The sequence below is a fragment of the Haemorhous mexicanus genome, chromosome 5 (genome assembly GCF_027477595.1).
Source record: "Haemorhous mexicanus isolate bHaeMex1 chromosome 5, bHaeMex1.pri, whole genome shotgun sequence".
In the NCBI taxonomy this organism is placed as follows: domain Eukaryota; kingdom Metazoa; phylum Chordata; class Aves; order Passeriformes; family Fringillidae; genus Haemorhous; species Haemorhous mexicanus.
In genome coordinates this window covers 26,185,757-26,200,539 of record NC_082345.1, presented here as the reverse complement: position 1 = coordinate 26,200,539, position 14,783 = coordinate 26,185,757, and the positions used below count along the sequence as shown (strand labels likewise).

Here is a 14,783-nt window from a genome sequence, read left to right as displayed (position 1 = left end):
CGTATCTTGGGGTTCTTATGCAAGGGCTCCAAATAGCTTTATGGTTCATACGCGCATGGGGCTCACTTCATTTGCCAGCAAAATGCAGCCACCGATGAGGCAGCAGTTGTTTAGCAACCTACAGTGACAACACACAATAGTTAAGACGGAAAGTGAAGATAAATATCGTATCCATTTGAAACTCCAGGAGGGGATTGGAGTTGGCAGAATATAAGTACTCATGCTGAATTTTTGCCAGAATGCTCTGAATAGAATTCCTGTGCTTACAGAAAGAGCTATAGGATTTAAAATACCTAACCTGTCCCTGGTGGTTTATTTACAACTCACGTTAAGGGCATGGATGTTTTAGGGTGCCAGTGATGCTCTTCACTGGAGAAAGGTGAGTCACTTTAGTAATGAACTGCACAGGATTACTCTAAAGCCCTTCCTAAGACATTCTGAGGAAGGAAAAATCAGAATATTTTGTGTATAAACAACTATCTATTATCTATAAAATTAAACTATATTTATGTCTTTTAGGCAGATTCACCCTTCAGCTATGGCTGTCTCCACCCTGAGAAGACACCAGGCCAATTGTGGCATTTTTTCAGTGGTGCCACAAACTCTTAGATCTTCTAACACTGAAAGCTTTAATGTAGTGGGGGAAAAAAGGGGAGGAGAGGAGAGAGGAACACATTCCTTCCTCTTCCGAGCATGGTGGCTGAGGGACCAGACACTCTGGTTGAGGATGCTGCATTACCCTTGCGTGATCCAGGGAGCATTGGTGGCATCAAGTGGCACTCGTTCACCATATGCCTCTTCCCTATTGGAAAGTTCAGGTGTGAGGAAAGCAACAAAGTGAATGGGAAAAAAATAACCTGTCTTAGCTTCAGCTGATGCCTTGGCTGCTGAAGAAAACCCAAACCCTGTGTGACTTTTCCACAGGCCATGTAATGGAGCTGAGCATTAACTGCTGGCCATGACCCTTCCTAGCTATTCTCTGCTATTTAAAGATTTTGTTATAAATGGGTTCAGCTAATATAAATGCTGTTCAGCTAATGGAGAGCTTAAAATAAAGAAGTCCCTGGTGATCCTTTAGCCACAGATATGCCGAGAACCTCAGTTTTAGGTGGCATCCAAAGGCTTGTCTTACTGGCCTGAGCACCTCCAATGACCCTCAGCCAGTGACCAGAGCTCAGGGACATACAAAGCATTCCTACTACTCCCGTTCTAGGGATAGAACTTCTCATTTCAACCCTTGTCTTGCAGGGGGATATATCTTAAAAATAATATTAGCTGCCAATAAGACAAACTTACCCTGCTTATTCAGATCTTAATTTGCTAGCTTCTCTCCAGCAGTCCTGTGAAGCATAGCTGCACTGTTTTTCTCTGTCTATGTCTTTACATTTCTAGGGGTTTTGAATTTCACTGCAATGCAAAAAGGCCCCTGCTCTTGTTTCTAGAGATCGCTCTGGGTCTGTCCTCTTCCAGCCACTCCTTCATTTTAAAGGGGCAGGGGAGAGGAGGTTTTTCCACTGTTGTTACAACCTGCATCTTTCCCCTCGCTCCCTGGGGACAATATTAAATACCGATATTGGCTCATGAGCCTCTTGCCCCTGTACACAATGTTCAGTCTGTTCCTTTGACCTGGACTCCTAAACCACGGCTCACAGAGCACGCACAGAAAACCTGCCTTCCTCATCTTTTTCCCAGAGGCTGTACAGGCACAGCTTAGTGTGATCCACCCTCTCCTACCCACTTTATTTTTTTTGTACTTCCTAAACTGGTAATGATGCCTAAGGATCAGTTTGTTTTGCGTGATCTGCTTTATATAAGTGTGTTGGCAATTCTTAAACTTTTATCTGGAGCATCCACTTGCTGGAACATTTCCCATTGGAACAGTTCTCGGTATAAGTTCACAAATACCAGAGATAATGGGATGGGGGAATAAGCAAGAAAAACTTGTTTATACAGCTATTGAGATCTGTGCCAGGTTAGGGAACGTAGAATAGGACAAAACCTTTCCAACTCCATTTTAATCCATACCGGGATCTCACTGTCCTGTTAAATAGCCACACAACCATCTGGAGGATAGGGGCCCGAGGTCAAATGACATTTTGGAGCAGCCCTGGACAGCAAGGCGAGGCTGGGCTCAGATACGTGAACTCTCTGCTCCCTGAAGGGCAGAGGCAAGGGCAGGGGACAGGATTGAGGGACTGCCAGCCCCTGTGATGTTCAGCCTTGGGGACAAGGCACCAAATCCCCTGCAACTCTGCTGCCTTTGCCTCCACGCCACTGAAGGTCACCTCCCTGGCAGGGCTGGAAGGGTCTCCACAGGAGGTGCCTGTGCTGGCACGTTCAGCACACCCATTCTTCCTGGGAACTCCAGGGGGGCAGGGAAACACAAGCTTCTGCAGGCAGTCCGGTGGGACACAGCCATGCCAGCGGGGCCCAGAGGGGGCACAGGCAGAGAGCCACACACCCACAAACACATACAAGGGATCCCTGCTGTGTCTTCTGAGGAGACGGGCATTTCCCACCACTCTGATCCTGCCCACATATTTCTCAGTGAGCTCAGGTCTTGCCTCTGGGCACTCAGTGCTACTTAATTTATCTAAAGGGATAAATCCTCCTCTCCTACTCTCCAGGCTGGCATGCCACAAGTGCCTACAACCTGCACACAACACGTCAGGGCTTGGCTATACACTGGCCTCAATGACAGCATCCCGTGCTGCATCATCCTAATCCCCTCATTCCCCTTCTTCCTAAAGTGACAAGCCTGGATGCAAATATAAATGCAGGAAAGAACCCTGGCCAGTTCTGTCTCTTGCCCCTTCTCCTCTAATCCCCTCGAGCCCTCTCCTGGTGGTGCCTCACCGCAATGCCCCAGAGGTACCAGGTGCTGCGGGTCACCCCCCAGGCCTCCCGGGTTTGCTGGGGAAAGGATCGCAGGGAGCGGGGGAGGCTTGAGGGGACGGCTGGAGGCGGGAGAGAAAAGCCTCGCTTGCCGCCTGCCGTCAGAAATCTGAACTGAAGAGGAGGATTGCCGTGATCCCGACGCCTCGGCCAGCAAGTCCAGGCCTGGGCTCACGCCGGTGTGCAGCAGCAGGACCCCTCCTCTCGTCGCTGAACACCTCCCCGCTCTGACACGAGGCTGCCCATTTGCCTCTTCCAGGCACCACGAGAGTTGTGACTTCCAGCTGTGCACCACCAGCTGCCTGTACAGGGAAATTTCACTACATACTCCACCTGCCCTCTACACCTTTCCAGATGGCCTAGATGAAGGGAAAAAAACATGCATTTTGCCTACAAAAAACAATAACCAGTATTTATGGTTTGACTCTAAGCCATAATTCAGTGCCAAAGCTCAGCAAGTAAGTAAACAAAGAGCTTATGCTTTTTAGTCACCTGCAAGGCTTCAGGCCACTTTTTCAGCAGCTTTCCTCCTGCAAGGTGCAAGCCTCAGTTCAGGAGGAACAGAAGGTTTCACCAAGAGGAGCTGTCACACCCACACACAACATTATAAGGAAGAGAGCAAGCCACACGGCTGCCAATGACTGTAGCTATAAGTTATTTATTCTGCAAAATAGAGGTATCTTCTATGGAGTTGAACACTGGAATCACAGCATTATGAATTGAGTTGTGGAAACATTATGACAGCACACACACACACACACACAGAGGCACACACGTGTACACCTACACGCGCGCACACACGCAGCCTTGGCACGGGCCCGGCTCCCGCAGCATCCACCAGGAACCCTCTCCGCACCTTTATTTGCTAAAACCTGCAGTGAGGGCTGCATTCAAGACCCCTTCCCCTATTCACAGGGCTTCCCAGGGCTGGGTAGGATTGGGAGCATGGCACAAGCAACACATGTGTAGTGCACAAGATCCCTTGCTCAGTGTGCAGCACATCCAGGACAGGAGTTAGCTGTGGGCAGAACGCAGCCCTCAGTGGAACACTCTCACCCTTGCCTCAGTCTTTGCTCATACAGACGAGCACAAGGTGTCTGCAGGAGGCAGACACAAGTTAGGACACAGTCAGTGCTCCCTGCTCGCCATGGTCCATGTTCCAAAGCCGGTAAAACTCTGCAAAATCGACGTAGGGCTCCACACGCCCATCCTCATCTGGCTGCAGCGAGTGGGCGGGCCGGGAGCGGAAGAGACCTCCATCCGAACTCGAGCTGCTGCTCTGCGTGTGAGTATTGGTCGACTGCAGCGTCACAGTTGGGCTTTGGCTACAGAGGGAAAAAGAGAGAACATAAACATCTTTATTTTACTCCACCTGATGCACTGGACAAGAAAAGCACCAGAACAAGCACCAGTTTCTCAACAGATGAAGCTGTCCTAGCAGAAAAGTAAAAAGTTGCAGTCACTTGCTCTATGACAGCACTCTAAGTGTTGAGAACTGATTTGAATTGACCAACATCAAAGGTATCTGATTCCCATTAACTGGAAGGCCTTAAGTACAACCAGGCATCTGAGGAACAGAGAGGAAGCAGAAAACAGGCATGCACTCTGCTGGCCTCCCCATACCCATAACAGTATGAGCTTTACGGGAAGAGTCTGGCAGTGAGGAAAGCTATGCTTGCATGACCTGTGCTGCAGCCAAAGCAGCTCTAGTGCGTCAGCCTCATTGTTTCTGGAGCTACAGAGCACAAGAACCACAGCACTTCTTCACTGTGCAGTGTGTACACACCATGCCAAGGGCTCTGCCTAAACCACAGCCACTAACTAGTATGACCCTGCAGACTGGATCCAAAGAGGACCCAACTGTAACCTTTATCCCCCTTTTTTATCCTGGGCTGTGCCTGTAAGCAAATCAACTTCAGCAGCGCAGCCTCTCCAAGAGCCTTACAGGTGACCTGCATAATCCTTCTTCCTTGCTGCAGTGAAGGGCACCCACACTGCCTCTGTGTACAGCACAAAACACACTTGGCACACAAACCCCAAAGAGAAGGGCTGCTCACTGCCAGAATGCCCTCCACAAACAGCAGCAGATGCTGCTCCCAAGGCATGTTGCCAGAGCTGGCTTCCGAGCTGTTGCTCCACTCATTCCTACTCCTCACACAATCACTTTCCAGCTAACACATTATGCTGGCTGTCAATGCTGTAGTGGGGAGCACACTCCAGATAAGGGACTGACTGACAGGTAACTGACAGCTGTCTCTGCTTTTCAACCACTTTATACAGCGTGAGGTGTAGGGAAAACTCCAGATAGCAAGAGAGCAGGACTTTACTTAGTGAGGGTGGGAGTGGCTTCATCCAGAGTTGAGCTGCTGTGAGCACCATTGACCATCTGGCCTTGAGAAGGCATGACAAGAGACAGCGTGACGCTTGTCTTGCTTGTGCTTTGGGAGCTGGAATATGGCACAGAGACTGGGTAGACACGGCCTCCTGAGAAGGTAGAAAACAGAAGTTATAAAATGCAGTTCAGACATGAGCAACTGCAGGTGCAGCACAGCAGCAAAAAACCCCAAGAATTTGTATCAACGTGCCCTTGATGCTCTACTGTATCCTATCAAATTGTCACAGATTCCACATCTCAAAAGCCAATAATCTTGTTTAATAAGAAAATTCCTTCTACACCAACTACCTCCTCTCCCAGTGTGAGGTGAGTGCTGGATCAATCAAGAGATCTTATCTTCCTCACCCCATTTTGCTTCATTCTCTCTCCAACACACCTTGCGTTGGTGTCAGCGTGGGCTGGCTCATCTCACCCAGGGGGTACCCAAAATTCCTCACAAGCAGCGTCATGTCTTCGTGACGGGGACAGAACTTGGACCGCTCGCCACCACTGGCAAAAGTGTCACAGTGAATGCGCTTAACCCGGTCCACCACTGCTTGTGCCACAGCATCCAGTGACGTCTGCTTGGCAAACTCTGTGGCTATCATGGCTGCAATTTCCTGAGCAGAGAAGGGGGGAAAAAAAAAAAATTCACCAGAGGAAAGATTTCTAGATTTTGGAGGAAACCATTTCCTGCCATCTGATCTAAGAGTTTTTATGGCAACTCATCTGACTGTGATGCTTACCTGCTGATAATGTGCCTTTGTGCCTTGAGTCATCCCACTCCCTTTAATGGGCTACTCCTAAGGGACAGGCAGCTGCCTAGAAGAACGGGCTTGGCAAAGCTACTCCCATATTATTAGACTGGAATGGGGTGGCACAGGCATTCACCCTGGCCAGCAGTGACAGCACAGATGAGGACAGCCTGTATGAGAGCAGCTGACACTGCAGGAGTGAGTCAATACCCATAGGAATGTTTCCCTTGTGAGCAGGCTCACCTGGTTGGCCTGCCCAGGCCCATGAGCTGCCTCCAGTGCTTTATAGAGCCCTTCGGACATGAGCACCAAGAAGCCTGTCACCCCATCCAGTGAGTGTCCTCCGTGGATTTCAGGCTCTGCTATGATGGGCTTAGATTTAGCAGCACTGGAAAGAGACAGTAATTCAGCATTTAATGGTGACATAGTAGGTGAGAATGGAGTGAACACGAAGAAAAGGAGGGCTTGAAACCACACAGTTGAGTTTTTCTGACCTGAGCAGTTCAATATCAGTATAGCCGTACTTGACTTTGTAATCTCCAATGCGCCGAGTGCTTTCCTGCCCACGAATAGTTCCCACTTGTTTTATTTTCCCTGCATCCAAGCCTGTCAGATTGAAACCCAAAAATGCTTCATTAACTTTGTGAAACTTGCAGAACTTCCTCTGAGAAAAGAAATATCCACAGTTACACAGAACTGTAAGACAAAATGAGACACTGAAGAATCATCAGAAGCTAAATGGAGAAAAGGAATAACTGTGTTTGAAAGGACACCTTCTCGTTAGTTCCAAGCTGGGAAGGAGAGAAGGGAGAAACACACAGCCCAACAGGCATACTCTGAATGCAACAGCTGGCCCTGAGACAAAGTCCACATCCTGGTCCAAAACCACCAGCAGCAGCTGGCCTGGCTGCTCAGGCATTCGCTGAAAAGGCAGGGGAACACCTGTGCCTGCTAGCTCCATGTGGTGGGACTGCCAGGACTGTGTTATGGGAGGAGAAGGCAGGAACAAGGAAAACATACATGAAGGATTCTGCCTTTTTTTCCACCTGTAACTGACCCCTGCTCCTAAGCTCTACATGGCAATTTCACTAATACATGAGACTGCAGAGAGAGACTGTGGCATCTCCCTTACTGGAGATATTCAAGAACCTGTACAACGTGCTCAGGGATGACCCTCCTTGAGCAGGAGCTTGGACCAGATGATCCACTGTGGTCCCTTTCAACCTTACCCATGCTGTGATTCTGAGAAAAGGAGAACTATCAACAAGAGGCACTGAATTTGCTCAAGTGCTCAAACTGTCGCGGGCTACTCCTAAAATAAGAACAATGATCAAGCAAGTATTTATTTAAATAAACTTATGGTGATAGAGGGCCTAGGAAGTAATCCCACCTTGAAGAAGGTTTTAACAGGGACCATCTGAGTGCTGCTGCTGTTTGAGGCAGGACTTGGAGCAGATGATCCACTTCCCTGGTCTGTTCTGGCAAGCCCCTGTCCCTCATTACACCTAGAGCTATCAGCCAGAAAACACTGAGATTTAATCTAGGGATGACTGTCCTCGGTACAAGGTGAAGGCAGGGGTCCAGCTGAAACTCTCCCTTTGAGTCAAGCCTTGCTGCACAGATGGCTCCACACCTACCCCAGCAGTAAGACACAAGTCCTCCATCTGCTGCAGACCACAGCTGACTCATCGACACGGCCTGGCTCATTTGCCAGCTCCTGGCAGGGAGGTACATGCCACTGACAGACACAAACACAGCGAGGCTCACAGGACGCCAAGAGAAGTCATGTCTAAATCACAGCAACTCTCCCAGGGTACTGAACAAGCTGTGATGTGCTGGCTGAAGAACCACAACATCACAAGACCTCTCCCACCCCTCCCCCAAGACAGGGGTGGCACCGGCACCATCATGACAAATGCTATCCCCACTACCTCTTATCACTGTGCTTCAACCTAGCTAAAAACCAACCTTCCCTGGACCCCCAAAACAGCCTGTGCACACTGTCTTGTTCCACAGGATCTTCCTTCTGCTGGGACCTTAGGCAGGAACACCAGTGCTGCGCCAAGTCAAGGTTGATACATCTAACAGATCCCTGTTCTACTACGGACTGCAGCTAAATTCTGCATTTTTGGTAGTAAAAACATTCAAGAAGTCTCTTTCCCTGGATTCTTGTATTCAGTGCTCTGTTTCACAGCACATATTCCTAGTGCAGGAGTAGAAGTGGGAATGAAAGAGAAATAGAATAAAAGAAGACCTAGTAGCAGAAATTACCACATCAACAGCCTCACCCGATAAGAATATATCTGCCAGGTGAATCTAATGAAGAATGCCACCTTAGGTCTACCTAAATAAAAGCACAGGACCCAAGTACCTCAATAAGAAGAATTTGGTACTGGCAATCACACAAGTGGTCTGGGTCAGCTCTAGACCAAGAAAGCAAACATGTCAAACACTGTAAAGGAAAAGAGAAATTGCCTAAAGCAAAATGTCAGCATTAAGAGTTCCGTAGTTACTGATGTGAGAGAAGTAAATGCCAGTGCTTGGCCTGGCTCTGTCTGAAGTGAAGCTGCTTTTTTCCAGCAGCAGCTTATACAAAGGCAAATTGAAATGTACCATCCTGAGGGTGAGCCATAAACTGTGGTTTGCCTCCACAGGAGCCGTCATACATTGTCTGCTTCACTTCTACCCTCTGGCTCTGTGCTTCCACTCCTGCCTTCCTATCGACTACAGCAACAGCTGGAGGGCAAATCAATGCCACTTTGGCAGCTGGACACAAAACTAACACTCAAAACTTGAAACAAAAACATAGTTTTCTGCTGGGTCAGTGAGATGAGCTTGCTCACCCTGTAGCCCCAGAACGGCTCGAAAGGCACAAAAAGAAGGCACTGAACTTGTCAACTGAAAACACAGTAAGCTTCTTTTTGTGGTTATTTACTGTTTCTGTGGCTTGAGTCATTCTTGGTGCCCCAGATAAACAGTCATGCGATGTTCTCAGCTAAGAACATGAAACCCAAATACTCACCCAGCTGAGAGAAGCGAAAAAGTTCATCTTCATTCTCTGTGGTATGGTCCACGTTGAGCTGAGTCACCTGCAGCCCATCCACCGTGGACTTGCACAGCAGTGCCCGATTGGTACCTGCAGTGGGAGCAGCGAGATGAGGCACCAGATAGCTCTGCCGTTAACAGGGAGAACATATCCAAAGACAAAAGGAGCAGAGATGGGAATAAAGACAGAAAAGAAGACAAAGGCTCATGTACTGTCTCATCATGATCTCCAAAAAGCAGTCTTGCTAGCAGCATAGTAAGGGCCTGCTAGGCAGCTCCCTATCCAGACCTGAGCTGCTACCTCCCAAGAAAGTTCTCTATTTCACAGTGAACCTGCACTCCTCCTCTCAACCTGCTTTCCCTCTGTTCTTTGGCCACACACACCAACATCTGCAGGGATGAAGAGCCAGGCTGATTTCAAGTGCTTGTGTAAGCAGCAAGCATACTGCTGCTTGGCCACACACCAAAGAAACTGTCCCCCACATTCAAATGTCTTTTACTTTCTAGAGCCCCTGCCATCCTCAGGAATGCTGAGACTGAGCCACTGACAAAAACCAACTCACCCACATTGGCGATGTAGAGTTTGTTGTTGAGAACGACAGCCACAATAGCCATGGCTCCTCCAGAGATCTCCTGCTCTACAACCTTCAATCTTTCCACAATCTTCTGGTACTGAGGAGGGAGCTGGTGGTGAGGGACACCCTGGAAGCCAAAACGAGGGGGAAGCTTAAACACACAGTCCACAGTCCACAACACAGAAATCACAGCTGGAATAAAAATTCTGCAGGGAGGGGACTCATCTTGCTATGTCTTAGCTTTGTGTCATATACAAGACATAAAATTTTCTGTCCAATCCTATCGAATGACACAGCTTTGATATAATTCTGGAGAGGACAGTCCAGCACACTTGAAGAATACAGCCCATATTTGCCCAGATGCCATGCAAGTTTGAGGCCTTTCCTCTCATCTGCATGGCTTTGTGCTGGAAGAGCCACATGCAGAGGCTGAACTCCTCTCTGTGATACACTCAGCTCCTAACTCAGATGACCAATGTCAGGTCTAAGCAGTGCCAGTATGAACAGTGGGAACTCTGGGAAATGGACCAAGGCACTTGCTTCCCTTCATGCAAGCTTCCAGAAGAGAACCATGGGGAAGTAACTTTCACTTACAGCCTCCCTTGGATCAAACTGACTAATGTGCCCAAACCTCGTCCAGCAAGCTGGAAGGTGGGACCTCCAGCAAGCTCTGCTCTTAAGGTTACATTACCTCTGGTAGCTGAGACTGCAGGCTGGCCTTCTCTGCTAAGGCATCATCAATGGACTCCAGGAAACTTCTTTCCACCACATCAAAAGCCTAAAAAAGGCCATAAAGAGAAACAAAGCACTTATTCAACGCCTACAGACTTTGGGGCTACTCATTCTCACCTCTCTAAGACCAGCTCATAAGAGTGGATGATCACTGTACATACAGACTTTCAAGGACCACCACTACAGCACATTGAAACACAATTGTTTCAGCACAACTAGTTAACAGCTTGTAAAAACAATCTGCAACAATTCCAAACAGAAGACAACACCATAAAAATTACATTCACAGCAATGTCAGAGACCTATCTGATCTTGTGTGTTGATCCTGTCACTCAAGAAAGCACACTCACAAATCCATCTCCCCTTCTCCCCTTCACTCACTGTCATCTCCTTCACAGGCTGACTTGTTCCTAATTGTCCAGGGAAGGCTGGCTGCAGCTTCCTGGAGAGCTCTCAGCACTGTGCTGACGGAGCCAGGGGACAGATGGGATGAGGCAGGAGTGAAAGAAAGCACTACAGATGCTCAGGATGAGTGCAACTGCAACCACCAGATGTTTCCAACCCCCACAGAAACCAGATGCTGTTCCCCTGATGGCAAAGAGGAGGTGGGTAATGCAAGAAGCAGGAGCTGCTCCCACTCAAAGCTTCTTTACCTGCAGCAGAACTCGACGCACGTCAGCATCGCTGTGATCTGCGTGGAGCTGGCCCAGGAGCAGTTCTGCAGAGAGCCTCTGACCCACAAAGTTGGTGACTCGGTTGCCATCATAACCATTGAAAACACCATAGAGGTAGCAGTTGTTCTCACTCCTGCCATGAGGGCAGAAGCAAAGAGGTCACAGATCTCTGTAAGACACAGATACAAGCAGCAAGTGCCCGTAGACACCTCTTGCATGCTCAGGCCCCACCCTCTTCTTCCACGACCTGTGTGACAAGCTAAATAACCTCTTCTACCTGCACTTGTGCCAGCAGGAGTCAGTGTCCCAGGTGCAACCCACTTACCTGAATTTTAACCAGTTATCTTCCAAGGGGTGACCCTCTGTCCCCTTGCCATCTGCACTGTAGGAACGGTTTGGAGCTGAGCCCACCCCAGAGAGATGGCAGGATGGTAAGTCATCTGTCCAACTGGGCTGCTGTTCCTGGCAGGAAGAGGAAAGAGACCATATAAACCCCAAGCAGGCTGAAGTGAAGACTGTGGTCCAGTATAGGTCACCAGTCCACCCCCAGCCTCTTCTCAACCCTCCTCCCTTTGCTAACTAATAGCACAGCCAGTAACTATACATTTCCCTGCTGCAGAACAGCATCACTTACCACATCTCTTCCCTCTGAAGCTGAGCTCTGGCTGCACTCCGGCTCTTGTTAACAAGAAACCAGATGTGAAATTTGCACGCAAGTTTTGCACTCCATAGAGCACAGCACTAACTTAGCTATTCCTATGGTGATCCTCACGCACCCCAGGCACGGGAGTGCAGGGAAAGCTCTGGATTCTCCCAGGACTACTCAACCAGGACAAGGGACTGGGGCCTTATGCTGCAGCCAGCAATTACAGAAACATCCCTGGAGCTGCCATCTCCAGCCAGGCCCGCAGGCGCCAGCTGCCCCCTCACACAGCGGGGCACCCCGACGCCCGCAGCACCGGCACGGCCCCCCAGCCACCTGTGGCCCACCGTGCGCTGCAGAGCGGCCGGTCCGCGCAGAGTGCGGGTCACTGACCACGCACGGACCCCCACAGTCCGGGCCCACCTGCCCTGAGGCGGCACAGAGGGCGGGAGAGCAGCAACCCACCGCCCCGCGGCGGGGGGACCTCCCCCTTCCCACACGGCAGCGCGGGGGGCGGGTGAGGAGGAGGCCCGGGGACTCCCTCGCACCCACCTGGGGGGCGCGTGTGCACGGAGGGGGGGAAGATGCCACTCACACTCTGCAGCAGACTCCTCCTCTGCGCCGCCATCTTGGAGCGGGAGCGGCCGCCTCCCGCCCGCCCTCCGCCGCCACAGCTCGGCCCGCTCAGGCCCCACCCCCGCGGCAGGCGGCGCCGGGCAGGGCCCGGGCCAAAGCCGGGCAGCTGGAACGTCTGGAAGTGTGTCTGGCCTTACACCTTCCTTTTGGTCTAGGCGGAGTGCAGTGTCTCCACTTCTTACCTGTGGCCTTCAGGTGTGTGAGAAAGAAGCCCCTGTTGGCCGTCACTGCCAGCGTGTGTGTGTGGAGGGGGAGGAAAGAGGGGCAGGGTTGTGAGGATCATTTAATCATGGGATCATCAGGGTTGGAAGGGGCATGTGAGATCGTCCAGTCCAATTGTCCACCCAGCAGTGCCACTGTAAGCCCTAAGACACACCACCTCGCGCCAGAAGCAGATGCTGCTTGAACACCCCCAGGGATGGGAACACCCCAACACCTCTGTGGGCAGCCTACTCCAAGGCCTGACCATCATAACAGCGGGGAAAAAAAAATCTCTCAGTTTAAGGCCATTTCCTCTAGTTCTCTCACTGCAGGCACAGTAGAAGAGACCAGCCCCGACCTCACTATAATCTCTTTTTATATGTTGTAGAGAGCAATGAGATCTCTTTTTAGCCACCTTAGACTGAAAAAACCTAGCTGCCTTAGCTGTTCCACATAGGATGTGTTTTCACTGGATCTGCTCCAGCATCTCAATGTCCTTAAAGTGAGGAGCCCAAAACTGAGCACAGTCCTTGAGGTGCAGTTGGTACTGTGAATCCTGGATCCTGTGAAATGGGGTCACCCTGAGTGCCAGAGAGCCCTGAGGTAGCCTGGTGTTGAAGTAGTTTTCCTAGTAGTGCATCATGTTCCAAGCAGCCTCTAGGGAAGACTCAGCCCAGGTACCAGCTCTCAGCTGCACCCTGTTTCATAGGCACCACGGGCGTGGCATCCATGTGTCTCAGCTTGCAGTCTGTGTCCTGCCCTTTCCCTCTCTCTTTTGCAGGTCATAACAAGGATGTAGTTGGACCATGTCCTCAGGGAAGCAGTAGGAAGGTGCCCAGGACAAATGACAAGTGGTTCTCCATCCTCACCGCAGTTTGGAGCAGTTCTTGCTAGTCTCAAGTCAGGCACAAGAGTAAAACCACTTGCATGCCTGCTTGAGCAATGCAGACAAAATCAGAGAGCACTGATTTTGCTCTTATTTAAGATCCTTTATTGGCAGACATAGGCTGTTTCCACTGAATCAGCTCAGCTGGGGGAGGAGGGAAGACACTATATTGAATCTCACTGCTTTCTCAATATTATAAGTCAGCAGAAGAGCCCTCCAGGAGCGTGAATGCCATATCTTAATGTGTGTGATGGCCAGCAGTCAGGCTGTGGCAGCAAGGGCTTCGGGAAGAGCCCTGTGTGTTTCCCTGTGTGTATTGTGGCTGCAGGGGCTCCAGCATGAGAGACGTGCAGTTTCAGTCATGGGCAGCAGCACAGTTGTGGTGAGGGTGGGAGTGTTATATAGTCTTGACTTCCAGCAGTGGCTTGATACACTCATAATGACATCTTTGTGGCAGATATATTTGATTCAGATGCACTTCAGAAATAATTGCCAGTTGATTAACCTCATTCTATGGAATGATGGCTTTTGCTGCAGGGGTTTTTGCCAGAGGAGTCCAGCTTCCTTTCCTGTAAATCCTCTGTCTATTGTTTTGTTACCTTTCTTTCTTCAAAATATACAAAGATTACAGATCCTTCTCCTTCATGCAAGGCTCACAAATATACAGACGTTCAACCAGAATTAGGTGCAAGGGCAGAATTACTTTTTTTAAAGCTTCTATTATGCAAAGATAGAAGAAAATGCAAGATTTAGAACCTGGGTCTACAAACAGGTTTCTTTAGGTGTAGGCTTCTGTGTGAGCTTGGTCTTAGTGATGATGTCATTCAGAGTATTCCTGTGGGTAAAGCTGTGAATTGGTACAAATAATTATAGGAATAGGTCTGAAGTATGTATTGGAAGTAGGATGGACAGATTTAGTACTGACAAAGATTTGTTTTCTTGCCAGTATCAAAAGAAGAATTCCTGGTCCTGCAGAAAAATGCATAGCACAGCATTGTCCTTGTCATTAAAAAGCTACAGGCAAGTGTCTTTGCTTTAAAACAGGATGACACTTTTTCAGCATTGCAGCAGCAGCTTATGGTTATTTAATGCCACTGAGGGTTGCAGTCATGCACCTTGATGAGCACAGTCTGACTCCGTCCTTGCTCAGAGCGACACTGAAATCAGCAAGGCTTTGGGTGTGCCTAGAGACTGTCAGCATGTATTGCATTGCAGGGCTGGGAATTTAGGAGTCATTTCTGTCTTCTTCTATCCATAAGTGAATCCTTTTGAAACTAACAAGAGCAGAGTCTGCGTGAGAGTGCGATAAGGCAGAATGTGAAGTCAATGAGAGAGCAAAACAACTTTCCTAAAGATACAAGATAGAA

The 14,783-nt window shown here is 49.4% G+C and overlaps 1 protein-coding gene across 1 annotated transcript; it reads right to left on the bottom strand.

Annotated features, from left to right (window-relative positions):
• Nucleotides 1–3,537: 3,537 nt before the first annotated feature.
• TAB1 (TGF-beta activated kinase 1 (MAP3K7) binding protein 1) lies at nucleotides 3,538–12,404 on the bottom strand. The gene is made up of 11 exons (XM_059846470.1): nucleotides 12,289–12,404; nucleotides 11,376–11,512; nucleotides 11,030–11,183; nucleotides 10,336–10,422; nucleotides 9,633–9,771; nucleotides 9,047–9,160; nucleotides 6,519–6,630; nucleotides 6,268–6,412; nucleotides 5,667–5,889; nucleotides 5,223–5,379; nucleotides 3,538–4,220 (listed from the first exon to the last, which is right to left on the bottom strand). The coding sequence occupies exons 1-11, from the start codon at nucleotides 12,319–12,321 to the stop codon at nucleotides 4,013–4,015; spliced, it is 1,509 nt and encodes a 502-aa protein (XP_059702453.1). The 5' UTR covers nucleotides 12,322–12,404; the 3' UTR covers nucleotides 3,538–4,012.
• Nucleotides 12,405–14,783: the final 2,379 nt, after the last annotated feature.